Genomic DNA, 24,193 nt, shown 5'->3' on the forward strand with positions numbered 1-24,193 from the left:
CTGGGACAGGCCACAGGCTCTAGGGCTGGGGGCCCCCCCGCACTGAACCCCGCTCCCTGGGTTCATGGCCTGCCCTGGGGACTGATAGGCCACAGACCCAGGACCCAAGGTGGGTGAGGGGACTGCCCGTACAGAGGCCTAAGGAGCAGCGGCAAGCTGTGGCTGGATTGGGGTGGCAGAAGGGGTCTGGGAGGTGGTGAGGCCAACAGGATGTGAGTTCAGGGCTGGCTCTGAGGTAGGCGTGTGGGGTCGGGTTGGGAACACATTGGTATGAGGTTTGCACTAGCTCTCCGGGTGGATGTGTGGGGGTGGGGGTGAGACTGGACACTGTCACCACCAAGATGGCATTCAAAGTGGGTGAGTGTAGGCAGAGAAGGGGGGCACTGGGGAGAGGGGTAATGCAGAAGCTGGAGCCTGACCCCAGCTGGGACCCTCACCCAGATAGCCAGTGGGCCCCTGAGGGAGCAGCTGGTGGGAGCCCTTGATTTGGGAGGGCACAATGGACGGGTCATTCTGAGGGACCTCTGTGTACATTCCTCTTTGGGCCGGGACCTGGGGGGCAGCCCCTGGAACCTCACCTGACCCAGAAACGGGCACATACACCCCACCTGGGAGATCAGCTTTCTGAAGCCCAGAGGGCGGGTTATTTCTGGGCTGCGTACGTGGTTTGCATGCTTCTCTGGGAGACTAAATGTCACTGAAAGGACAGCCAGCGGCATGTGCTCACAGATGTGCTGGTGCCACCTCCCTCTGCGCTGCACTGAGGGTCTCCGACCGGCCCCCAAGGGGGCTGCTCCTCTCACCCTGGGTTTTCCTTGGAACACCAGCCAGCCTGTACCCAAGCCTGCCTCTTCAACATGACGGGCTGGGCTGATGAGGACATTTTGCTCTTGGAAATCCCAGCCCCTTCTCCACCCACCCCTAAATACACAGAGCACTGCTGAGCGAAATCCCTTTGCCCCCAACCTGGAGCCCCCAGTCCTCCATCATCTTCCCTGCTTGCTCACCGCCACCTCCACCTCTGCTGGCAAACTGAAATTCACTAGACACCTCAGTCTGAGGACCATCTGGTGTGGGAACAGGGCGGGGGTCATTTCAGTGTGGCTGGCACCCTGGGCTGGGGGGTTAGCTGGGAGAAAGTAGTGTCTGAAGAGCTTCTGGGGCATTCAGGGGTTGGTGGGAGAGATGACCATACTGGGCCTTGGTCCAGGCACAAAAGGTGGCCCCCTCCCCACGTGAGCTTCACACGGCAGCCCCTTGGCCCACGTAGGTCCCAGAACACGCTGAACCCTCCTGCCTCTGGGCCTTGGCACCCATCCCTCTGCCTCCTCACCCTCCCAGATGCTAGTTCTCCTGAGGATCCCGGGGGCCTCCAGGGAGGACCCAGCCCTGGCGGGCAGAGAATGGGGCCTCAAAGGGTGGGGTGCCCATGATCCCCATGGTGCACCAGGCATGGCTGATGGAACCACGGAAATCTCAGAGGGAGGCCCTCCTTTGTTCTATTTTGGAACCTTGGGTTTATAAGAGTTGGGCTATTCCTAATTGCTCGGCCCAGACACACTCCCCTCCTTGGCCTCTACATGGCCCACTTGATTTACTTTAAAAAGCCCACAACCCCAAACATGCCAGGATTCTGAGGACAACCAGCCCCTCAGTGCTCCCATGACCATGACCACTGTCCTGAGTCCTGGGTCTGGGGTTCCTGTGCTTTCTGCCTTAAATAGTGTCACTGCATCAATAAGTATTGCTTAAGGTAAGTATATCTTAGGAATGTTCCCATTCCTAAGATATACTTATTAGTTTTTTGTTCTTTTTAATATCACTCAGATGCATGTACCTTTTAAACTTAAGGCTATCAAGGGGAAGGGACAGCAGCTCGGTACCCCCACCCGGGAAGTTTGGCTGCGGATGACCTTTGTCCATTTGTCCCGTTCCAGGCTCAGGCACCCGGCTGTGTTGTCAAAGGCAGGGCTCTGGAGGAGAACCTAGGGGTGGGCCACACCGAAGCTGTGCTCAGACCGTCCCGTCCCAGGTTCTGTGTAGCCTCAGATGTGGAGGTGGCCACCCAGGGGGCTATGCCAGGTCACGGGTCTGTGCACACATTTGCAGGAGGATGGGGGGCTCCCTTGGCTGGGGTGCCCCCGTGCACCCTTCAGCTGTGTCCCCGGATGGCTGCGCAGCCCTTGGCCTCGGACGCACCCTTCATCCTGCTCACTGAAGCCCAGGAGCCTTCCAAGCACCGGGCAAAGTGCTTGAAAGAGCACTGGGGTCTGAGTGCCGGGAGAGGTGAGGGCTTCTCCTAGGTTTCCCAAAAGTGGCGCCTGTGGCCCTGGCCCAGCTGAGAACCAGCAGAGGCTCTGAAGGTGGACCTCTGGCCCAGTCTGGGGTGGGGGGCAGGGCTGCTGTTCTGCTCTGGTGGGCTGTGTCTGCCTTGTCATCACCCTGACAGCCAGCTGGCTCCTGGAGGTCTGGTCATCAAAGGGTGGTGCCCACGGACAGCAGCTACTTCTTAGAATCACCTAGGATGCCCTTAAAAAACAACCCCCCCCCCAACACCCTTTGAATCAAAGCCCAGGACCTCCCTCCACTGCTGAATCAGAACCTTGGATACCCAACTGTCCACTGAATCGGAGACCACCCCTCGCACTGAGTCAGATCTCAGACGCCCCACCACCGCTATATCAGAGCCCAGATCCCCCCAGACTACTGAATCAGAGCCCCCAGAGGGCACAGCACCTGTGGTTGTGGTGCTGGGGGGCAGGCTGGAGGCGGGGGGTGGGGGTGGGGAGCAGGGAGTGTGTCTTATTTTCCACATTCCTTTCCCACCACACTGAAGCTGTGCTCAGACTGTCCGGGGATAGAAGCCCTTGTCCTCATTCCAGAGTCCGGTCCCAGGTTCTGTGTAGCCTCAGATGAAAGAGTGGCCACCCGGAGGGCTGTGCCAGGTCAAGAAGGATTCAAGGAAAAGGGGCAAGGGGTGGAGTCAGGACAGATTATGAAACCCAGGAAGGCGGGCTGATAGGAAGGGGGCTGTGGTGCTGCGTGTGCAGCTCATGCAGGAAGTGCTCGGGCATCGTGCAGGTGGAGTGTTTACACCACCAAGTCAGCAGATACTACACATCAGCGCTTCCCCCACCAGGGAGCTGGTTTATAGCTCGCCGCTGGTGGGGAGACACGAGAGCTTCAGTGGGCAGCAAGCGGCTGGATCCAACACGCCCTCCCTTCCCCACGCCTGCAGCAAGGCCTACTCTGTCCTTGAAACAGCTTCTGTCAGGTGAGGTGGGGGCACTAGGCCACCAGGCTGATCTCTGGGATTAGGGGGTTTCTGGAGCAAGGATCAGGGAGGGGTAGGGGATGAAGACGGGAGGGGAGGGGAGGATCTCCAGGTGGAAATCTGCCTGCAGTGTTTCAAGTTACTGGGCCTCAAACGAGCTTAGTTCCTGGGGTTTAAAAGAGGAAAGTTGACCCTGAGCTTCTTCGGGTTTTGGGCCAGCAGTGGGTGCGGCCAGCTCCCTCCTTGGCAGCCTGGGGGCTAGAATGGTTTGCTCTGGTAGGCTGGATGGAAGCGTGTCCCTCCTGCCCTTCCCTCGCCAGAAGGGTTAAACTCCAGCAGCCGACACACCTTCCCTTCCACCTGGGCTGGCCCTGCTGCCCTCAGGCTCCCAAAAGAGCTGCTGCAGGTGGATGATAACGAGAAGGGACGAGTCTGGGCCAGCACAGTGACCCCCGCCCTCCCCACCTGCTTCCCCCCCCCCCCCCCCGGCCCCCGCACAGCACAGCCTGTGTGAGCCTCTTCTTCAGACTGTCACTTCTTGTGCAGTGCGATCAGAGTGGAAAGGATCGGGGAGCCCTGTCGCCCTGGGGGTGGGAGAGCAAGGCTGGCCACACCTAGATTGAGGTCTCAAGGGACTGCAGCCTAGATCGGGCCCCAGGTCCTCACCAGGGCTGGCTTCACTGCCCGAGGTGCTGGCTGCTAAAACCACACTGCTTCCCAACACAGGGTCAGGCGGGAGGCCAGAGCATGGCTGACTTCCCCACTGGGGTCTGCCCTCCTCAGGAGGTAACTTGAGACATGGCTGAGCCCAAAAAAGCCACTGCCCTTTAAAGCCAGCTGTATGGGAGCAGGCCAGGCCTGAGCGGGGGAGGGAGGAGGAGCTGCAGCTGCTGGTCACCCCAGACCTTCCTGCCCTGCACCCAGCACAGGTGAGGGTCAGAGGCAGGGCTCTCAGGTAACATCGGGCACGTGGCCTGGCCCAGAGCTGAGCTCCTGCTGGGGGCTGAGGCCTGAAGGGAGGGGTGGCCGGCCTGGGTGCCAGCCCTCAGGTGTGTCTCTGTCCCCACACTGCAGGGCTGTAGCTGGGTGACTGCCTGACAACCGAGTCAGCCTGGCTTCCTCTCTTTCTCAGGGACGCGGAACCAGCCCTCCTGGCCATGGGAGGGGCAGTGGTCGAAGAGGGCCCGACGGGCGTCAAGGCCCCAGATGGGGGCTGGGGCTGGGCCATCCTTTGGGGCTGTTTTGTCATCACAGGCTTCTCCTACGCCTTCCCCAAGGCGGTCAGCGTCTTCTTCAAAGAGCTCATACGAGAGTTTGGGATAGGCTACAGTGACACAGCCTGGATCTCCTCCATCCTGTTGGCCATGCTGTACGGGACAGGTGAGGGGCTGTCATGCCAGGTGACTGCCTCTGGGAGTTCAGCAAGTTCAGTTCTGGACAAAAAGGCCTGGGGGTCAGGGGTTGGGTAGCGCGCCCAGCGTCTTCAGCCCCGGTCCCCAGGGGCACCTGGTGGGAAGCCCTCGAGGATGCCGTGGTCTCCAGAGTGCAGACGAGCACAGGCCAAGGCTGTCTGGGACCCTGTCCAAAGGGCTGTGTCTGCACAGCTGTGCTGGATCCCGGAGCTGTTCTTGCTGCCTGCACAGACCAACCAGAAAAGACCCCTCTAACGGGGACCGTTCCTTGTGAGCCATGCTTTGCTTAAAAGATGGGCGAGCGTGACCTGCACGCTGGGCACCTGGTGCCCCTGTGTATCCTGAGCCAGGGGCAAGGGGGCATCAGGGAAGGGCAGGTCTCTCTGGGCATGGAGAGCCTCGGTCCGGCCCCTCAGCTGCTGTCCCCCATCCCCCAGGCCCGCTCTGCAGCGTGTGTGTGAATCGCTTTGGCTGCCGGCCCGTCATGTTCACAGGTGGCCTCTTGGCGTCCCTGGGCATGGTGTCTGCATCCTTCTGTGGAAGCATCATCCAGCTCTACTTCACCACTGGAGTCATTACCGGTGAGTGAGGCCCCGCCAGAAGTGGGGCGGCCGGGTGGCGATGGCTCACGTTGATGGAAGAGAAAGGACCTCCCAGGGGTGGGCAGCTGTGGGGTGTACCCACCCAGAGCCATCCCGTCCCTCGTTCCCCGTCTGTCTCTCCCGGGCACGTGGGTTGGCAACAGGGGCTCTGAACACACGCCGAGTCTCCTCATGTCGACGCCTGTCAGACCCACACATAGAATCGTTCAGGCGGGAGCCCGTGCTGGGGAGAACTGGGGCTGGGCCACCTGCGCTCACCCACCCATTCCCCTCCAGGCTTGGGTTTGGCGCTCAACTTCCAGCCCTCACTCATCATGCTCAACCGCTACTTCAACAAGCGGCGCCCCATGGCCAACGGGTTGGCGGCAGCGGGCAGCCCGGTGTTCCTGTGCGCCCTGTCCCCACTGGGGCAGGTGCTGCAGGACCACTATGGCTGGCGGGGAGGCTTCCTCATCCTGGGTGGCCTGCTGCTCAACTGCTGCGTGTGTGCTGCACTCATGCGGCCCCTGGAGGCGCCCCGGCTGGGTTCAGGTTCGGGGCCTGGGCCCCAGCGGCCACCCCGGCGGCTCCTGGACCTGAGCGTCTTCAGGGACCGCGGCTTTGTCGTCTATGCCCTGGCCGCCTCCATCATGGTGCTGGGGCTCTTTGTGCCGCCCGTGTTCGTGGTGAGCTACGCCAAGGACCTGGGTGTGCCCGACACCCAGGCGGCCTTCCTGCTCACCATCCTGGGCTTCATCGACATCTTCGCGAGGCCCACCGCCGGCTTCATCACAGGGCTCAAGAAGGTGCGGCCCTACTCTGTGTACCTCTTCAGCTTCGCCATGTTCTTCAACGGCTTCACCGACCTCACGGGATCTACAGCCAGTGACTACGGTGGCCTGGTGGTCTTCTGCATCTTCTTCGGCATCTCCTACGGCATGGTGGGGGCCCTGCAGTTCGAGGTACTCATGGCCATTGTGGGCACCCAGAAGTTCTCCAGTGCCATTGGCCTCGTGCTGCTGCTGGAGGCCATAGCTGTGCTCATTGGGCCCCCGTCGGGAGGTGAGTGCTGGGGGCAGGGTGGGGAGCGAAGTTCCTCCACTCCCTGAGGCCTGGCCAGGCCTCCGGGCAGTTCCCACACCTGCTCTTCCTGGGGACGGTACTCACCATGGGGGGCTCTTAGCTGGGGGGACCCCCCCTCCCCCACTGCTCCCAGCCTTGTCTAGCCAGGCCACCGTGTACCTCAGCACATGGCCAGCCGGTGTCAGGAGAGAACATGGCCTCTCACACACCCTGGGTCCCCCTCGGTTCACTGTGGGAGGAGGCCACGGGCTTGAGTCGTGGCCCAGGTGATGGCTCCAGGGTGGAGTGCTGGTCCTCCTTTCTGGCTGTCCCCACACGCCGGGGAGGCTCAGAGCTGAAGATCGGGCCGGCTTCTGTTACGTTGGGCTTTTGCTTTATTTTTTGATAACTGAGAAAATAATGGTGTGCGATTAAAATGGTGTGGACGGTGGGAGCAGTGTGGCCAAGTCCCCACCAAGCCTCTGCACCTGGGTTTGGGTCTCTCCAGCCAATCCTGTAGTCCCCCTACCTCCCACTTGGCCTTGGGCCTCTGGCTCTTCCTGCCTAGAGAGGTCTGGGGCGAGGGTAAGAGGTGCCTGAATCGTCACTGTCTCGGGGTCCCAGGGTCCTTCTGGGGCCCAGGTGGTTCCTATGAGGGCCCCCACAGTGACAGGCAGTGGGGCCAGATCCCTCCAGGTGCCTCCACCTGGCAGGGGATGAGGCCCCACCGGAGGCTCTGCTCCAAACCCTTGTCAAAGCCACTCTGCTTTAGCCTCTGAGTCTGTGCGGCCTGGGGGAAGGTGGTGGGGGTGAGGGTGGCTGCCTCAGGGGCCCTGGCCTGTCCCCGGCAGGGCACTGGTGACTGGGGGGATCCGGGGGAAGCTTCAGCCCTGGGCTGACCCTGTCCCCCTGCACTGCAGGCAAGCTCCTGGATGCGACGCACGTGTACCAGTATGTGTTTGTCCTGGCGGGGGCTGAGGTGCTGGCCTCCTCCCTCGTGCTGGTGCTGGGCAACTTCTTATGCATTGGGAAGAGGCCCGAGGCGGCCACGGAGGAGGAGCATCACAAGCCCCCCGAGGACGTGAAGGTGGACTCTCGGGAGGTGGAGCAATTCCTGAAGACAGAGCCTGAGAAGAACGGGGAGGTCGTTCACACCCCAGAAACGAGCGTCTGAGCTGGGGGAGGCCAGCAGGGGTGGCAGGGAACTGGACAGGAACCATCAATGCTCGTATTTATTTCACAAACAGGACTAGCTTGGGCGGGGCCGTTGGCTCCACGCCGGCCGCCCGGGCAGCGGATCATCGCCCGATCAGTGTTTTTCAGGGGAGGTGGCAGGGTGGAAACGTGTCATTCCAAGGTGGATCTGTGGTGAAGCCAAGCCGTGAGGTTATGAGCGGTCTGCACCAGGGACCCCACCTGCTGACCCCAGGGAGCCCGGTGCCCACCGCTGGGCTCAAGGACCCAGAGACCCACGCTTTGGAGACAACACGATTTTAATCAGGGGGCAGGGCCGGGGACAGCTGCGGAGCGGGCACTGCCACGACAGGCCTCCCTGCGTGCCCGTGAGCACCCCATCCTGCCTGGTCTCCCCATGCGCCCCAGCCCACCCCTCTTTGAGCGTCCAGTGGACAAAGGTCCCTCCTTCACCTCTGAAGGTTTGAGATAAACCTGCATGTGGGAGGCACCATCTCAGAAGGAATATCTTCCAGGAGCTGCAGGAGTTTTGCTGTACGTAGGGGCAGTATTCTAACTGTTCACCCCAAATCTCACTTTCTTAACAAATAGCCTGGTTATTTTTACAAAGTGGTTCTGGTCCTTGTCAGCCATGTCGGCCTTCTAAGCACTGCTGGTTCTGGACCCTGCCCTGATGGACCCCAAACGGCTCAGAGTGTTCACACAGCACCCTGGTGGCTGGCAGGGAAGGGGCCACGCTGCAGGGGTGTGTCCACTGAAGCTGAGATATACGTGTGGTTTCTGTTCACTGGTGTGTGTTTAAAGAAAATGATCTGCCTTTTTTTTTTTTTTTTTTTTTTGCGGTACGCGGGCCTCTCACTGCCGCGGCCTCCCCCGTCGTGGAGCACAGGCTCCGGACGCGCAGGCTCAGCGGCCATGGCCCACGAGCCCAGCCGCTCTGCAGCATGTGGGATCCTCCCAGACCGGGGCACGAACCCGCGTCCCATGCCCCAGCAGGCGGACTCCCAACCACTGCGCCACCAGGGAAGCCCCTGCCTTTTGTTTATTCGCCCCTCAGTCACCGCATGTGGTCAGCACCCTGGGCTGGTATCTGCTCCCCATCCTCCTTGAACAGCCCCACTCAGCCTCACCCCGGGTACTTCACACCCACCTGCCCTTGTGGCCAGCGGCGGCCTGTGTGGCTGGGAGCCCGGTCAGAGGCCGCTGGGGCCGCCTCAGTAGGTGGTGCGTCGAGGGCGCTGGGGACGGCAGCAGGCACCCTGGCGGGCCGCGTGCAGCCGGAGAGATGCCACGTCCCTGCTTCTCTGCAACGAAAAGCAAGCGAGAGCTCACATCTTGGGTCTGCCCCAGAGATGTCGCCCCGAAGGGGCTGCTGTCTCCCTCCTCCATCTGTCCCTTGAGCTCTATGAGGGAGCCAGGCACCTGCCCACAGTCCCCTGCCCGGTCTGTCATCCTCTTTGTCCTTCCTTCCCCTCTGCCAGGGGCTTGGGCTGTGGGCAGTGCTAGCAGTCACAGGTGTCAAGTGGTAGCCCTGCATCCGCTGACCTCACCCCGTAATAAGGTGGGCCAGGCAGGGCCCCCAGGCCAGTCCCTGGGCAAAGCTGAGCCATAAGCGCCCCACTTGTTAGGTCTTAAACGGCGAGAGCCCCACCTGTGGTCTCTGCAACCACCTACCTGAGCTGGAGGGAGGCAGGGAAAAGGATGCAAGTGGGCAGCCTGCTTGTGCCCTTCCCCCAGCCACCTCCCAGCCCTCATCACACCGCCCCCTTCTCTCCTGATATGAGCTTGGCCTGGCTGTCGCCAGTCATTCAGTTACCCTGGGTCTCCTGGAACCAGCTGTGGTGGTGACCAGGGCCTCAGTATCCTGCGCTAGTACCCCCTCACTCTCACTCAAAGCTGCCTCATGCATCCCCCCTCCCTACTCGAGGACTGGCGACTCTCTACACGCATGCTCTGGGGACACTGTTCAGTGCTTCTGAGATGGTCAACGTGTGGGAGTTGCTCCGCTGGGGGTGGGACCCACAGCTGGTCTGGGGCTGGACCCATGCACCCCAGGGTGGACCTGAGGCCCCATGCCCACACAGCAGCGACACCAGCTGGTTAAAGCATCCAGGGGCTCTGCCAAGATTGGAGACTGATCCGCAGGGGCCCTGGGGGAGAAGGTGACCAGACCATCTCGACTGCCTAGTTTTCTGGTTCCAGACGTTTCCAACTGTGCCCAAGACACAGAGAAAAAAAACTTCCTGTCCTCAAAGTTGTGGCTGCCAAGAGTCCTAAGAGCAATTGACGACAGTTGTCATCAGTGCTCTGGCGTGGATGGGGCTGCCCCTAACCCTCTAGACGTCCCACTAAAGAAGACTCACACCCAGCATCCTGTGAAGACCCAGATGCCCGTGCTGAGCCCACTCTCATGGGCCCTTCAGCACCTCCTTGGAGGACACATACATAATCAGCCTAAATTGGGGGGTGGGGTACACGAGCCAGGCACCCTGGGCTGCTACCCCCACCCTGGCCAGACCTCAGGGCACCTGCCACCCTGTGCGGAGGAGAACACCTTAGGACATGTGTGCAGGCCCCACGCTAGGAGAGCCTGGCAGGAGGGCAGACCCCACCGTCAGTGGCTGCCTAAGGGTCCTGCCAATGGCAGTCTGGAAGGCAGCCGCCTAGACCTGCAGGGCCCCCTCATGGTTCCCTAAAGGACACTCCCCTGTAACCCTAAACACCCTTACAGGTAATGACGCCAAGAGGTGTGCTGCTTCCAGAGCTCCCAGCAGATGGAGGCGGGGCGGGGGGCAGGGCAGGCAGCGGGAAGGGCAGGAGAGGTCCCCTCCCCCAACACAGGAGTTTCCAGGAGGGTCTTCAAGCACCACCCTCAGTGGTGATGGGGCCTGGGGGAGGGTGGGAGGTGGAGGCATGGGCCCGGAGCTTGCTCTCCTGAGCATGGAGCCTGCCACGCGCGTCAGGGGGTGAAGCTCTCTGTGTCAGGCAGACAGAGGTGGCAAGGGGGCTGGGGAGCGGGACAAGCAGGCTCTGAGCGAAAGATGACAGGGTCCCTGTCCTGCCTGTGGTCCACCTCCCGGCAGGAAAACAAGAGGTGGCTCAGGGCTTGCCTCGTCACCATTTCAGCTGGGTCCAAATGTCAGCAGGCTGGGGTGGGGAACCCGCAAAGAAGAGCTCAGGCCCTTTTGGAACCTCAGGGACCACTGGCATAGCCATGGTGGCTTAGGAGGAGCAAAAGCAAGCTAGCAGCAGGTGGGAGATCCACCTGCCCCACCTGTTCCCCATGCATGTGGGTGGGGCCGCCAAGCTTTCCCTGCAACGCACGCAAGGCCAGCATGCTCAGCCCCAGGACAAGTGGGTGTGGACCAGGAAGTGGCTGATTACCACATATCCGTGGGAGCACATCTGTGGTCCCAGTTCAAGAGGGACGGACCTTCCCACTCTGCCAGCCCTGCAAGTCACCGTGGGCAGGAGAGCCTGCTGGGGACCATGCTTTCTCACTCAGCGCCATCTGGAGCTCCCAGGGGTAGGAACTTCTTAGGCTCCAACAACTCCAGAGGGAGAGGGAAGCGGAGGCCATGAGCCCAACAGATGGATGGATGATGTCCCCTTGCAGCCGCTGCCTTGATTAGAAAGGACAACACCCGGGGCATGGGGCATGCAAGGTGGTGTTCTCACTGGGATGGCGACTGCCAGGTCCAAGCCCCTGCGTCCCAGCAGGGGCCCACTAGCAGCCACTTCGAGCACCCACCACGGGCAGCAGGAACATGGCTACGTGTCAGCTACCGTGCTCTTCACTCCCCAGAAAACCCAAGGTGGGTGGAAGCACTTCCTTCCCATAAAGCTGGTTAAGGCAGGGGCCTGGTATGTGCACATGGCCTGCACCGGCAACAACTCAGCCACATCCATGCCACGTCCCACAGGCTCATTCCACCTACTCCTGAGCAGCTTACAAAGTACACCAACAGGCTTCAAAAGGACAGACACGAATGCCCAGTCTCAGAAAATTAGTTTCAAATAGTTAATCTAAACAAATCAAAACTCAAACTGATGAAATAAAGACCACATGGCAGGGGCAGGGAATAAAGGTAGAAGTCGTCATGAATTTATTATTTACACGGTAGTTAAGGACACAAATACAGTGGTCATACAAAAGCGCAGTTCAGAGACTTGGCAACGGATACACAGGTTGATACAGACATTCCAACTATGTTTCCTGCAAGTCAGGATGGGGAGTTAAATAAGGGGGGGACACAACTGTCCACAACCACACTGCTGAGGACTGGGTCAGAGTCCACTTCTCAAATGCCATCTGGCAATTTCAGGTGGAAACCTGGATGCAGAATGTTGGGGCTGCGGCTGCTAACACCTTGCTGGGAAGGGGAAGCCCACCTCTGCAGAAGGCACTGGGCCACAATGAAAGCCCCCAACTCGCTCTGACCCACGCGAGCTCCCTCTGCACTCCCAGAAACACAGCCCGACCTGGCCAAGTGCCCACACCCCAAAACACTTACAGAGTAGCCAGCTCAGGAATCAGAAAGAAGTAAACAGCTGCGTTCTGTGCCATCAGCAGCAGTCAGGGCGTCCTAGGACCAGCATCCCCGTGCTGGGACTTTGGGGGCAGGAAGGGAAAACACAGACGTGGACACCTTTTAGGTGCCTATCTTCCTACGAGTGTCCCAGTTTCCAAACAGAACACACTGCAGGGGGATGATGCGAAGAAAGGTGAAAGTACCTATGAACATATATATTGCACCTCGTTTCCAGAGACGGGGGCTCCTGTCTACCGGCCACCACTACTACCTGGTGCCTCTGCTACTGCAAAGTGAGGGAGAGCGTCTCAGGAAACCACCTGGAGCTGGGCTGCCGCAGAAGGTCTTTCTGGGGAGATTCAGCCCTGCTCTGACTCTTGGCCTCTGTGGGGTCACTATGTCCCAGGGAAAGTCACAAAAGCGGGTGACCCTTCACCCTCCTGGACAATCAGGTCATCAGAGTCACCTGCTTCTTGGCACTTCAGAGTGGATTTCCTTGGGCTCGCTGGCCTTTCTGAGCAACGCTGGCACCCAGGGCAGATACCATGGCCCTTGGTTTTGAGCACATAGATATTAACACAGATTAAGGGCCAATCTGCACTGGTAATATTGACAGCCTACTTAGAAAATCTCCCAGATTCAAAAGCATTGAGGCAACCACCACCAAAATAATCACACACGACTCCACGGAGGGGCCCAAGTCTCTCAGTTTGAAATCCTCTCCCGAGGGATCAGCGACACGACGCGAAGCCACAGCTTCTGCAGTCTTCAGGCTCAGCTTCCTTCTCGCTGCGTCTGGGAAGGTCAGATCGGTGGGCTGCTCTGTGGGGAAGCACCCGCTGCGCCCATGCGTGTAGCCAGCACTTTCTAACTGCTCTGATGATTCAAGAATCCCAGCGGGTCTGCAGCGAGCAGGCATTTCAGTTTACGGTGGGGAAAGGAGCATGACAGCCAAAACCAGGTTAATGAGGTCACGAGACACACGGCACACACGGACACACACGTTACTTACACACGCGTATACACGTGATAGAATTTCTGATGAGAAAATCCCTTTTCCACAGTGACCACACAACAAACCACGAGACGCAGACCATGGAAACCCACGTGCTCTGCTCCCTGCCTCACTCCTTCTACACGAACTCCACATCAGTGCCTGCTTTAGAATTCTTTAAAGTCAGCATCTTCAAGACCGCAAAAACAGACATGAAAGAAACAATAAAGACAGATTTCTTCACACAGATTTAAGCCAATAATTTTTAGCAAAATGATACAAAACTGTCTTAACCAAGTAGAAGATCGGTAGTTACAGTAGACTCGGCAGGGACATGGGTGCGCCACCACAGAGGGGACTGAAAGGCTCTTGAATGGGAGTTTGATTCTCTCTGCAACCATCTCACTGCTTTCGTCCCAGCCCCGCTAGAACCAAGTTCATGGGGGCTCAGTGCAGCCCCTGGCGATGGCAGCGCTTGGAGTCTGTCCGGCTGGGTTTGTGTTTTGTTTCCCCCATGGGCGTCGCTGGGTGGGTGGCCTGGAGAGGTCCCGGTGTTAACATTTCGGTTCTAGACCGGGGGCGTGTCACTAGTAACAGAGTAGATCAGCCATGCATTGTCTGCCCTCAGCAAAAAGGAGAGTTCTCATCGGTGCACGACAGACTGCAGACCACTGGACGCCACCCGACCGGGAATCTGTCGGAGCCAAAGCACAGGAGAAGGTCAGCGTGAGGCCAGAGGAACGGAGCCGGTTGGCCTTGGGCAGAAAACACCAGTGACAGTGCCCTGGTGGGGAGGGGGCAAATGCCGCCCAGCCCCTCTGGACACGCGCACCCCCAGCTGCTCTGGAAGGTCCTTCGAGTCCAGGATACGTGCAGCAGAAAGAGTGACAGGAAGACGGGGAAGGAAGAGCCATGCAGGCAAGGAGGCTGTGGGGCCGCGAGCTCATGATCAGTCAGACCAGAGTCCAAGCGGGCAAGAGATGCTTGCTCCCAGCCCCCCTTCCTGGAAAGTAGCCTGGTGTTCCAAAAACAGGGACCAGGCCCCAAGCGGGCACTGGGACTCCACGTGGGGCAAGACGTGAAAAGCATTTCCCATCAAGATGTCCCCAAGAGTGCAGTCACGTTACAACTGCAGCTGGTCTCCCACCACAGCACCGAGTGGACAGAAGCTGCAAGCCCTCAGCCGGGAGGAGCCACAAGAGTTGCCACCAAGAGGGGAGCCTGGCTTGGATGCCCAGCCATGCACCAACGGCAGGGAGCGGGTGGCTGTGGCTGATGGGTGAATACAGACGAGAGCGTGGTGGACAAGATGCTAGGCAGAGACCAAGTTCAAAAAGAAAAACAAACGAGGAGGACAGAAATCAGTGCTAAAGGAAGAGAGATGACAAAGCCGGGACAGCAGGGACCATCAGGAGTGTCTCACGCAGCAAGAGTGCAAGAGCCCCTGCCAAGCGCGGCCCCCACAGCCAGCATGACACGACACACGTCCAGCGACCGACCTGGAACCACGCGGCCCCGAACCTTCTGAGGCCCCTGGGGCCACTGGAGCCGAGACTGGGCTCCTGCTCCCCACGCCGGCTCCCAACTGGAGACCACAGCAAAGGCCAAAGGCCAACAGACAGGATTCTGGGGTCACCCCAGACTGGACAGCCCACCACAGCTGCTCTAGAATCCACGTGAGGAGAGGACCTGGGCCAGGGGCCTTGCTCTACCTGGGGCACCTGGCATGCAAGCCCGACCCCCTGCGTGCTCCCTCAGGTCGGCGAGCGGGCGGCAGCTCCCACCCCGCCCGGCGCCTGCTGAGGAGCCCCGCCGTGAGCACACTCACCCAGTGCTGCCTTCCGACGGGGAGACGTGCAGCTACTTGCCGTGATGTTCGAAAGGAATGCTATTCTGAGGTGGGGGGAAAAGACAGCTGTTGGTAAGGGTTACGCTGGCCGGACCAGCACGTGAGGCCCTCCTGTTTCCGCAAGCACTGCCTCGCCTTGCCTCAACCAGGTCCATGACCACTGGCCAGGGCCGCTCGAGGGGACCCAGGGACACAGGAGCTCAGTCTTGCCTCTCGAGAGTGGCCCCTGGACATGCAGCCGCTGCTGCTCCTTGAGGACGGATCTGTCAATGGGGCCAACAAGGGAGACCCTTCCCAACTCTCACGTAGTAAGAAAACTGGATGCCCAGACGGCAGCCCCTCCATCAGCTCTCGGGACCAGCAGCTCCCCAAGGCCTGTGCTTGGCAGGTGGAGAGGATACCACCTCCCTGTGACTAAAGGACTGGACACATTTCCTCACTGACACAAGGAAGAGGACACGGTTGTGGACCTTACTTGGGGCGCAGGAATTAAAACGAGTAAGCCTGAAGGAAAAACTGGCACCACGGACCAGCATCATGTTCTACCAATAGCACTGGATGGAGGAGGCCCTCCTCACAAAGAGAAACATGACAAACAGGTTCATCCACCAGGAGCCCTTCAGTCTTCACATTATTCCAGCTGGAGAGGCCAGATTCGCAGGCCGGGGTCAGGGATGTGGGGACTGTGGTCCCTGGAGAAGCACGTGGGGGCGAGGAGGAACGGCCAGGACAAGCAACACACATGTCACGCCCTCCCACCTCCAGCTGGACAGGGTCGGCAGGGCCCTCCCCCAAGCAGGTGGGCGGCTCTGGGCACTTCTGAGCTGAGGATGAGCTACTCCTTTGCACTCGGTGCATTGGCACAGGACGCAACCTCTCCTCTTCGAGCGGCAAAGAGGAAGTGGGTAGGAAGCAGCCCCCGCCGGGCCACAGGAAGGCCACTCTGTGCACACGTGGGTCTGTGCACACGTGGTGCCGCCCCCTGGACTGGTGTGTCACTGCCCCTACCTGCATCGTATCTTTGCGGGGGAGGGCAATGAATGGAGGCCACAGAGTTGTAAAAGCTGGAGCAACTCTGACCACGCCCTTGGTGGACAAGAGCCTTTCAGAGTCTCTTAGGAAGAGCGCCTGGAGGATGACCAGAAAAACCCAAAGGACCGAGCTGTCCCCAGGATGGAGGCCACCGGGGACACGCCCTCAGGGGCTTTGTCCTCAACATGAAGATCCTAAGGAAACCCCCAGGGTGACTAGAGTGCTTCTTTTGGGAGAGGATACCCCCAAATCGAATCTCTTCAGAGACTCCCCGCAGTGCTCAGGCCCACATGACACTTCTTCGTATGGAAAGCAGAGAGAGAACCAGAGAACAAAGACACGTGATTTTGAGGACAGACCCTGGAGCTGCGTGTGGTCAACGCTCATGGGTCGGTGGCCTGAGGGGTGGACACAAGCCGGAGAAGAGGCTAGACTAGGACCCATAACTACCCGGCACCCTCAGAACCCTCTACCTCTGCCGTTTCCCTCAACGATCCTCAGAGCAAAAGACATTTTCTTGTGTTAAAAAAAAAAAGTTAAGCCTGTCCCTTCCTTGGTCCTTGATGGCTGAGGTGTTCCAGGGCCCTCAGCCAGGCCCACTTGGCCAGGGGCAGCAAAACATCTCCCAGGACCTGCTCCCAGCTGCTGGCTCATGCGTTCCAGGGCTCATGGAAGAAACACGTTAAGCCCTTTCCGTGTCTTGTGGTCACAGAGGAGGGGTGTGGGGCCGGGAGCCCTAAGAGGCCCAATCTCATCACTCTGGCCAGACCCGCTGAGCCCCACAGTTCAACCAACCTGCGTCTTCAGCCTTTTTGAGAGAAAATTACCATATAAGAACCCATTTCTAGTAGAATTACTAGTAAATTAGAAGTGTTTGCTAAAAATACTATTTCACTTGATTAAAGAAAACTGGTCAGGAGCACTTCCTCTGCCTGGGCACACCTTGCTCCTCTGCCAGGAGACCAGCTGGACACCACAGGACCGAGGTTCTGGGCAATTCTCACAGACCCTGTGCCCTCCTGATCAACGTGCTCAATCCACCACATTCAGCAACAAGCTACACCTACTGCCCAGCAAGCACAGGGGGAGGGCAGGGCGCTAAATGTAAACCTGAGGCATTGTGGTGAAGCAGACGGATGCTGCCCCGGTACCTGGCCAGGACCTGGGCTTCGGCCATTCCTGAACTCACCACCTGCCCACCCAGCAGACGCCACCGGGTAGTCTCGGCCCCCACAGGACCCCTGCCCACCCCCACTGCCCATGGGAGGAGACCCTGAAAGCTAGTTGAGGAAAAACGTCCGCAAGCAGGTAAAGAGCTGCTCTGCTGAGGGAGGCGCGTCAGTGAGACAGAAAAACAGCAAGGAAAGCCAGACGGGGAAGACGACGTGGGTGGAGGAGGCCCCGGGGCCAGGCCCTGCACCTCTGAGCACACTCGCCTTGCCAGAGAGAAGACAAACGTCAGAAGGGGCATCAGAAGACAGGAACGCACAGCACGTCGCCAAGTGCTGGGCATGACACTGCAGAGTGACCGCCGGCAATATGCCACGCCCCACCCCCCCGGGTTCTCTGCTGGGGGAGCACCTGACCAACGAGAACGAGGACAGAGTCCCAAAGGCTGGAGGTGCCCACGACAAACGGCGTGAGCAGGCTGGCGTTTCCAGTCTACCCAGGGAAGACGGCCAAGCCTCCAAAGCTGGCTGGGGGCTGGGGGCCACACGGAGGGCAGCTGGAGAGAAAAGGTCCCGTGGCACATCCCAGCACAATTGCGGGGGTGGGGGCTGGATGTAGAGCCCTTACCCCACAAAGTTTGTCACAGAGGCTCTCAACCAACGGGCCAAACTGCGAGGGGCACAACATTCCCCCAATGGTTAAAACACCCAAAAATGGGGAGAAAGGGAAGGCAGGAAAGAAGGAAAGCCTTCGAAACTATCATCCCACTCTGCCTGGAGCCCGTAAGACCAGACCAAACATGGAGAAGCCAGAGGCCTGCAGCGCCCAGCCTGGGTGAGATCAGGCGCCGGCCCGCGGGGCGCGTACCTGTGAGGTGGACATGCGGGAGGTATCTTGCCGGCCCGTGAGGTCGGACGAGGAGATGTTGACTGGGGCACCGCGGTGCAGCCGCATACTCACTTTCCGCTCTCTTTCCATGCCGGACACGGGCCTAGGAGAGGTGTTCGCTGGAGGAGAGGGAGACAGGGGCGAGTGTGAGGCCTCGGAATGCAGCCCCACGCTCCAGCACGGGGTCTCTCCTCGGGAACCACGTCTAACGAGGACCCTCGGCTGCCTCGGTGTCGGGCACAGGACAGGCTATTGTACCGTAAGACTAGGCCGGCACCACAGGCTCTGCTGATGCCCCGGGAGCGAAGCACCAGGTGTCCAGTGGGAGGGCAGCCGGGGCCTCTGCCTACAACGCTTGTCTCGACAGGCAAGGAAGAGGCTGGAGAGGTTTGTGGTGGAGGATGTCGTGCCATGAGAAGAACAAGAGGCAAAGCAACAGAGCTCACAGGGAACACAATCCTTCAAGAGGCCAACGTCTGGGAAACACATTCCCGAAGGCACTGTCCCAGGGCGTTCCCTGGACTAACTTCGGAAATAAGAACTGGTCAGAGTAAGGATGCACATGTCTTCACCCATCAGGCACTCCTGCCTAGACCCCACGAGGTCATACACTGGAGTGTCCAGAGCAAGTGACACTCAAAACAGAACCCCCACTGCCTGCAGAGCAGGGGCCGGGGTGCAAGCTACAGCCCCGGGACCACTCACCAGTGTGTGAGGTAGGGGTGAGGGGGGTGGGAGGAGCCACCTCCTGTGTCCCCCTCAGCCGGCCCGAGGCCGTGGAAGGGAGGCCGCGTGTGGCTGGATTTCTGGAGTGTCTCAACCGCTCCTCTCGGTCCCGGCGTTCCCGCTCAGCATCGTCAGCCGCCCGGCTGGCTCCCTACAGAGGAAAGAGGGCGAGACCAGAACTGAACTGGGTTTGGTGAAAAACCACCTGAGGCACTTGGCTGCCACTCGAGAAAACACAGGGGCGTGTGGGACAGTCTGCCCGCAAAGCCGTCCACAGCCTCGCAGCAAGCCAGGTGCTCTTCCCTCTGGGTCCACGCATGGCCTGTCCCACAACCGTGGGAGAGCAGAACCAGGCTTCTCAGTCTCCTCTTCCCAGCACAGCAGAGGAAACCCCCACCCCATCGCCTCAGCACCCCCTCAGAACCCAGACACCAACGGCACCTCGCGGCCCTCTTCTCTGTGACCATTCACACGGGGATGGGAACCAGCCCAGGTCAGAGGTGGCCCAATGCGGCGACAGTTGGGGGAGTCTGCAAGGCAGGTGGGAGGGACAGCATTTGGTTGGCTGAGGGGTCCAACTGGAGCCCAGACGCCCGGGCCAGGCCCATGTCCTGTTGGTGCACTTGAAATAAGGAGGCCAGCAGCCAGGCTCATCCCGGGGGGCCATGCGGTGGGTACCGCCTAAGCTAAGCTAGTTACTCCCAGAACAAACAGCTAGTTACACTTTCAGTGAATATCACACCAGAAACACGGGGACATTTGATTTTAAGTGGTAACGCTAAGATACCTGCCCTAGTAGAGGTCACATCCTAATTACCAGCGCTGTAAGGCAAGAGTCTGAAAACTGCAGCCCACGGGCCAAATGCAGCCACACCTGATCCTGCAAATACGGTTTTCTTGGCACAGTCACACCCACTCACTGCCGCACTGCTCGGGCAGCTCTCCAGTTACAACACAGAGTTGAGTGGTCGCACCGCTGTGCTGACGGCAAAGTTAAAATTATTGACTGTCTGGTCCTTTACAGAAGAGATTTGCTGAGCCCCTCGGAGGGATGACAATGTTAGAACAAAGAACTTATTAAAGTGGCTCTGGCAGGAGGCCCACCCTGATGTCCAGACTCCAGGTAACCTGCGGCACCACTCCCAAAGGCTGTCCTTCGAAGGCCATCCTAACAGAGGGGCCTGACACCAGGATGGCATGGGCGAGGTCCAGGGCAGGCTGGCTCTGCGGGCTGGCCCCCGCTCTGGGAGGCTGCAGCCCCCCACCCCTACCTGGTCCCTGTGTGAACACCCCTGCACCTGTTAAGGCCATGGGACAAGGCTTCCTGTTTTGCACCCTCTGAAGAGGAGGCTCTGCTCCTCCATCAGATTTTGTCACCCTAGAAACGAGCCCATTTTTGTTTTAAGCTCATAGAACACATTTTTAATGAAAGAGAAAGTGGAAATCAAAAAAAAACTGGAATTCTGGCCGTAGTGTTGGAGATTAAACAAACTCACACAACAGATTCAGGGACAGGCGGCCTGTTTTAGAGAGGAAAACGAATTAAAGTTCAAGCCCCTCCACCCCCAGCCCCCGCAGTGTGCGTGCACACAACACAGGCTCACACTTAATGAACGAACTGGGTGACAAAGGAAATCAACTGTAAGTCTAGCTCATCACAAGGCCAAACGCAGACCTAACACACAGCGCCTCCCAGGCCACCCACCCCCTCGGAGGCCGGGCCTCGGCACAGCCTGGTAGGGGGAGGAGGAGGGAAGTCTTCACCCAACCCGGCGACAGCCACACCCCGTTGACAAGGAACTCACAAGCCAGAGCAGCCACAATGTCCTTAGGATGGATGATGATGATGATAAAATGACCTCAGCGTCCTAAGTAAGAACCTTGGTCTGGGCAGACCTGCACTGTGGACATACCTCAGGCCCAGGAACCCCACAGCCCCGTTGCAGCCTTGAGGTGCCTTCTTCACTTGCCAACAGGCATCTGGCTTCTCAGAACCCCGCGTGCTCCCCGTGTGGCAGCCATGCCTCCTGAAGCCCCACCCCGTGTAGCTCCCAGGAAGGGACGGCAGCAGCTAGTGGCCTTCTGCTGACCGGCATGCCCCTTCCACGCTGAGCAGTCAGTGAGCTGGGGGCGCACTTACGAATTTGAGCATGTTCCAGTCGAACACGTAGTCATAGGAGAAACCCTGGCGATGGAACAGGTTCCTGAAGAGCTGTCTCAGGTATGAGTAGTCAGGCTTATCGTCAAAACGCAAGGAACGGCAAAAATTCAGGTACGTGGCGAATTCAGCTGTAAAACACCATGAAACTCAGAGGTAACCGGCAGTACCCCTGACTGGGAGCCAGCATGGCGTCTGTCCACAAAATCCTTGACCACTCCCAGCCACCCAGAGGGTGTGAAAGCTGGAACCTGAAACACCGAGCATGCTTTGAGGAAAGAGGCTGAGAAAACTGAGCACACAGAGCATAAAAGAGTTTCATCTGAGGCATTTATCACAGGGGCAGTCCCACAAAAACAAAAGGAAAACTCCCTGAGTTTTACGGCTCAGGAAGGTAGAGGAGCGCCAGGGACAGAAGGTTGAGGCCAGTTAAAGGGCAGGCCACCTGCTCACTCTGCACCTCCCCAACCATGCAGGACATCAGTGGGGCCTTAGCAGCCAGCCTCTGGGGGGCTTCCCTGGTCCCTTTCCCAGAGCCTCACAGGCCCCCATCCTCCCACAGAAACACAGGGTTGGCTTGCTGTCCACCTGAGGACACTCACAAGGGTAGCCTTTACACAACACCTCAATGGGAGTGGACATCTTCTTCTCACTGATCCTCTCATACTTCTGCCTCTTGGTAGCAGCCTTCAGGCCCTGCCAGGGCAGCGAGCCCAGGTTGAAGTACATGAGCACGTAGCCCAGAGACTCCAGGTCGTCCCTTCGAGATTGTTCTGGGGAGAGAGGACAATGGGTCAAAGCGGCAAACACCCCGCTTCCTGGGGATGAACTCAGAGCCACAGGGAAGGACACCTGGATTCCTTGTTTCAGCACAAGTGCCCCTGCTGTGCTGTTCAGAGACGCACCGCCACCTGTCAGGAGGCCCCAACACGTGCCTGTCTCCCCACATCCCACAAGGTAAGGTCTCCAGGCCCGGACACCAGCCTCTGCTACAAAGGTTTGACGCCAGCCTCCACACCCAACATGCTAACCACCCTCAGGGCCCCCAGGAGGCTGTAGGACAGCCGGGCCTGTGGCCGGGGCAGGAGGGCTCACCGATGCCGAGGTGCGTGTTGATGGAGGCATACCGCGCCGTCCCGGTGAGGTTCTTGTTCTCGCGGTAGGGGATGTGCTGGTGGGTGCGGGCGTCCCTGTACTTCTTGGCCAGCCCGAAGTCGATGATGTAGACCAGGTTGCCCTTCTTGCCTAGCCCCATGAGGAAGTTGTCCGGCTTCACGTCTCGGTGAATGAAGTTCTTCGAGTGAATGTACTCAATACGACTAATCTGCAGGTGGAGAAGCAAGGGTGAGAGATTGAACCCCAGGCAGTAGCCTGGTGGAGGGAACCCGGGGAACTCAGGCCCACACACAGATGCACCCTGCCCGCCAAGGGTCACTATCTTTCACAGAGTTAACGAGCTTCCATGTTCTCCCTGTGCACTAACAGCACAGCCCTGAAGGCCTCATCAGACTGATGAATCTAACCGAGCTTGTGCTGAGCACGCAGGCTGCCCTTCACTTGAGAAAAATGAAGTCTTACCATTTGGTCAGCAAGGAGCAGGACGGTTTTGAGACTGAACTTCCTAGAGCAAAAGTTGAAGAGGTCTTCCAGGCTGGGTCCTAACAGCTCCATCACCATGACGTTGTAGTCCCCCTCAGCCCCACACCACCGGATGGTGGGGATGCCCACTGCAAGAGAGCCCATGTCAGTCTGCCTCCCACGCACCTGCACTGAGGGCACCTGTGCCCACGACGCCAGCAGAGGACTGGGCAGGAGCAGTCAGAAGTGACGTGCGGAGAGGGTGGGAGGCCAACTTCACGGAAGGGGTGGGACAAGGGGCTCAGGAGGAGGAGCTGCGCTCCCTCCCATGCCCCCAGTCTTCCCGTAACTGACATCCTGCACCAGTGCGATGCTTAATTAGTGCTGATACACCGTCATTAACTAAGGTCCACACTATTCAGGTTTCCTCAGTTTTAACCTCATGCCTCCTGCTACTCCAGGACCTGTCTTGGACCCCACATGACATTTACTCACCACATCTCCTCCGGCTGCTCTTGGCGGGATGGTCTCTCAGACTTTCCTGGTTTGAATGACCCCAATGGTTTGGAGGAGGGCTGGGCAGGGATGTGCAGACTGTCCCTCTGCTGGTTTGCCTGATTTTTCCTCATTATTACTCTGGGCTTGGGGGAGGGAGACCACAGAGGGAAAGTGCCCTTCCCACCACATCCTGTCAGGGTCTGTGCTCTCAACACGACTCCTCACCGTGGCTGTGCCCTTGGTCACCTGGCTGAGGTGTGCCTGTCAGGTGTCTCTGCTGGGGAGTTCCTCTCTCTCCCCTTTCCATCCTGTTCTCTCTGCGGGGACGTCACCACGTGCAGCCCACACTTAAGGGGGGGTTTGGGCTCCCTCCCGGAGGGCAGAGCCATTTATATATATGACTTGGAATGCTTCCACACAGATTTGTCTCTTCTCCCCGTTTACTTATTCGGTATTTTTTCCTATCAGTACGGACCCATGAGTGTCTATTTTATACTCTGGTCTGTACTCCAACACTATGTCACTCATTCTGTTGCTCCAAGCATCCCAGCCTTTGTTGCTCCTCCGTGGCTCCTGTGGCCCTTTAACACCCCATCACTGCAGGCTCTGTTTGTTTTGAGCACTGCCTTCCTTTCTGGCACTATAAGATCCTAAACAGGGCTTCCCTGGTGGCGCAGTGGTTGAGGGTCCGCCTGCCGATGCAGGGGACACGGGTTCGTGCCCCGGTCCGGGAGGATCCCACATGCCGCGGAGCGGCTGGGCCCGTGAGCCATGGCCGCTGGGCCTGCGCGTCCGGAGCCTGTGCTCCGCAACGGGAGAGGCCACAGCAGTGAGAGGCCCGCGTACCGCAAAAACAAACAAACAAACAAACAAACCAAAAAAAAAAAAAGATCCTAAACAGTTTTAGTTTTGATATCAACGGGGCAAGTTTTCATTTTAAAATACATTTGCACATCACGTGAGAACAAATTTAACAAACCGATAGGTTATAAGGCATAATGTAACAAAGCCTGTGGCCCACCACGCAGACCAGGGGCATTCCCAGTAACTGCATCTACTTGTACTCCCCTTTCCTCCCACACCTGCACCCCCCAGACAGCAAATACACAGGACTGTACCCCTTCCTTGTTTTTAGTAAAGTGAGAGTGTGAGCTATGAAATACTCCACTTGGAGAGGACAGCACACTTCATCTATTCTTCCCTCATCTGCACTGTTTAGGGTTGCTTTCCCCATTATAAACAGTG

The 24,193-nt window shown here is 58.8% G+C and overlaps 2 protein-coding genes across 4 annotated transcripts in view; one reads left to right on the plus strand and one right to left on the minus strand.

The window, feature by feature from the left end:
* The first annotated feature begins 3,149 nt into the window (after positions 1-3,149).
* Positions 3,150-7,901, plus strand: SLC16A3 (solute carrier family 16 member 3). Its single transcript, XM_082860393.1, has 5 exons — positions 3,150-3,274; positions 4,407-4,654; positions 5,124-5,267; positions 5,565-6,329; positions 7,250-7,901. Exons 2-5 carry the CDS (start codon positions 4,432-4,434, stop codon positions 7,501-7,503), a joined length of 1,386 nt encoding a protein of 461 aa, XP_082716519.1. The 5' UTR covers positions 3,150-3,274; positions 4,407-4,431; the 3' UTR covers positions 7,504-7,901.
* Positions 7,902-11,606: 3,705 nt separating this feature from the next.
* Positions 11,607-24,193, minus strand: part of CSNK1D (casein kinase 1 delta) — a 34,668-nt gene continuing 22,081 nt past the window's right edge. The window contains exons 3-10 of one of the 3 annotated variants that reach the window (XM_082860416.1): positions 22,451-22,599; positions 21,968-22,196; positions 21,475-21,645; positions 20,855-21,003; positions 18,694-18,865; positions 17,968-18,107; positions 14,878-14,942; positions 11,607-13,743 (exon numbers count right to left, since the gene is read on the minus strand). In XM_082860416.1, the coding sequence (XP_082716542.1) occupies positions 14,910-14,942; positions 17,968-18,107; positions 18,694-18,865; positions 20,855-21,003; positions 21,475-21,645; positions 21,968-22,196; positions 22,451-22,599 (1,043 nt within the window). In that variant the 3' untranslated portion in view covers positions 11,607-13,743; positions 14,878-14,909. The remainder of the gene's footprint in view (positions 13,744-14,877; positions 14,943-17,967; positions 18,108-18,693; positions 18,866-20,854; positions 21,004-21,474; positions 21,646-21,967; positions 22,197-22,450; positions 22,600-24,193) is intronic. The other 2 variants (XM_082860417.1, XM_082860415.1) reach the window with 2 other exon arrangements.

This window comes from Leucopleurus acutus (genome assembly GCF_964270905.1).
Source record: "Leucopleurus acutus genome assembly, chromosome: 19".
Taxonomy (NCBI): domain Eukaryota; kingdom Metazoa; phylum Chordata; class Mammalia; order Artiodactyla; family Delphinidae; genus Leucopleurus; species Leucopleurus acutus.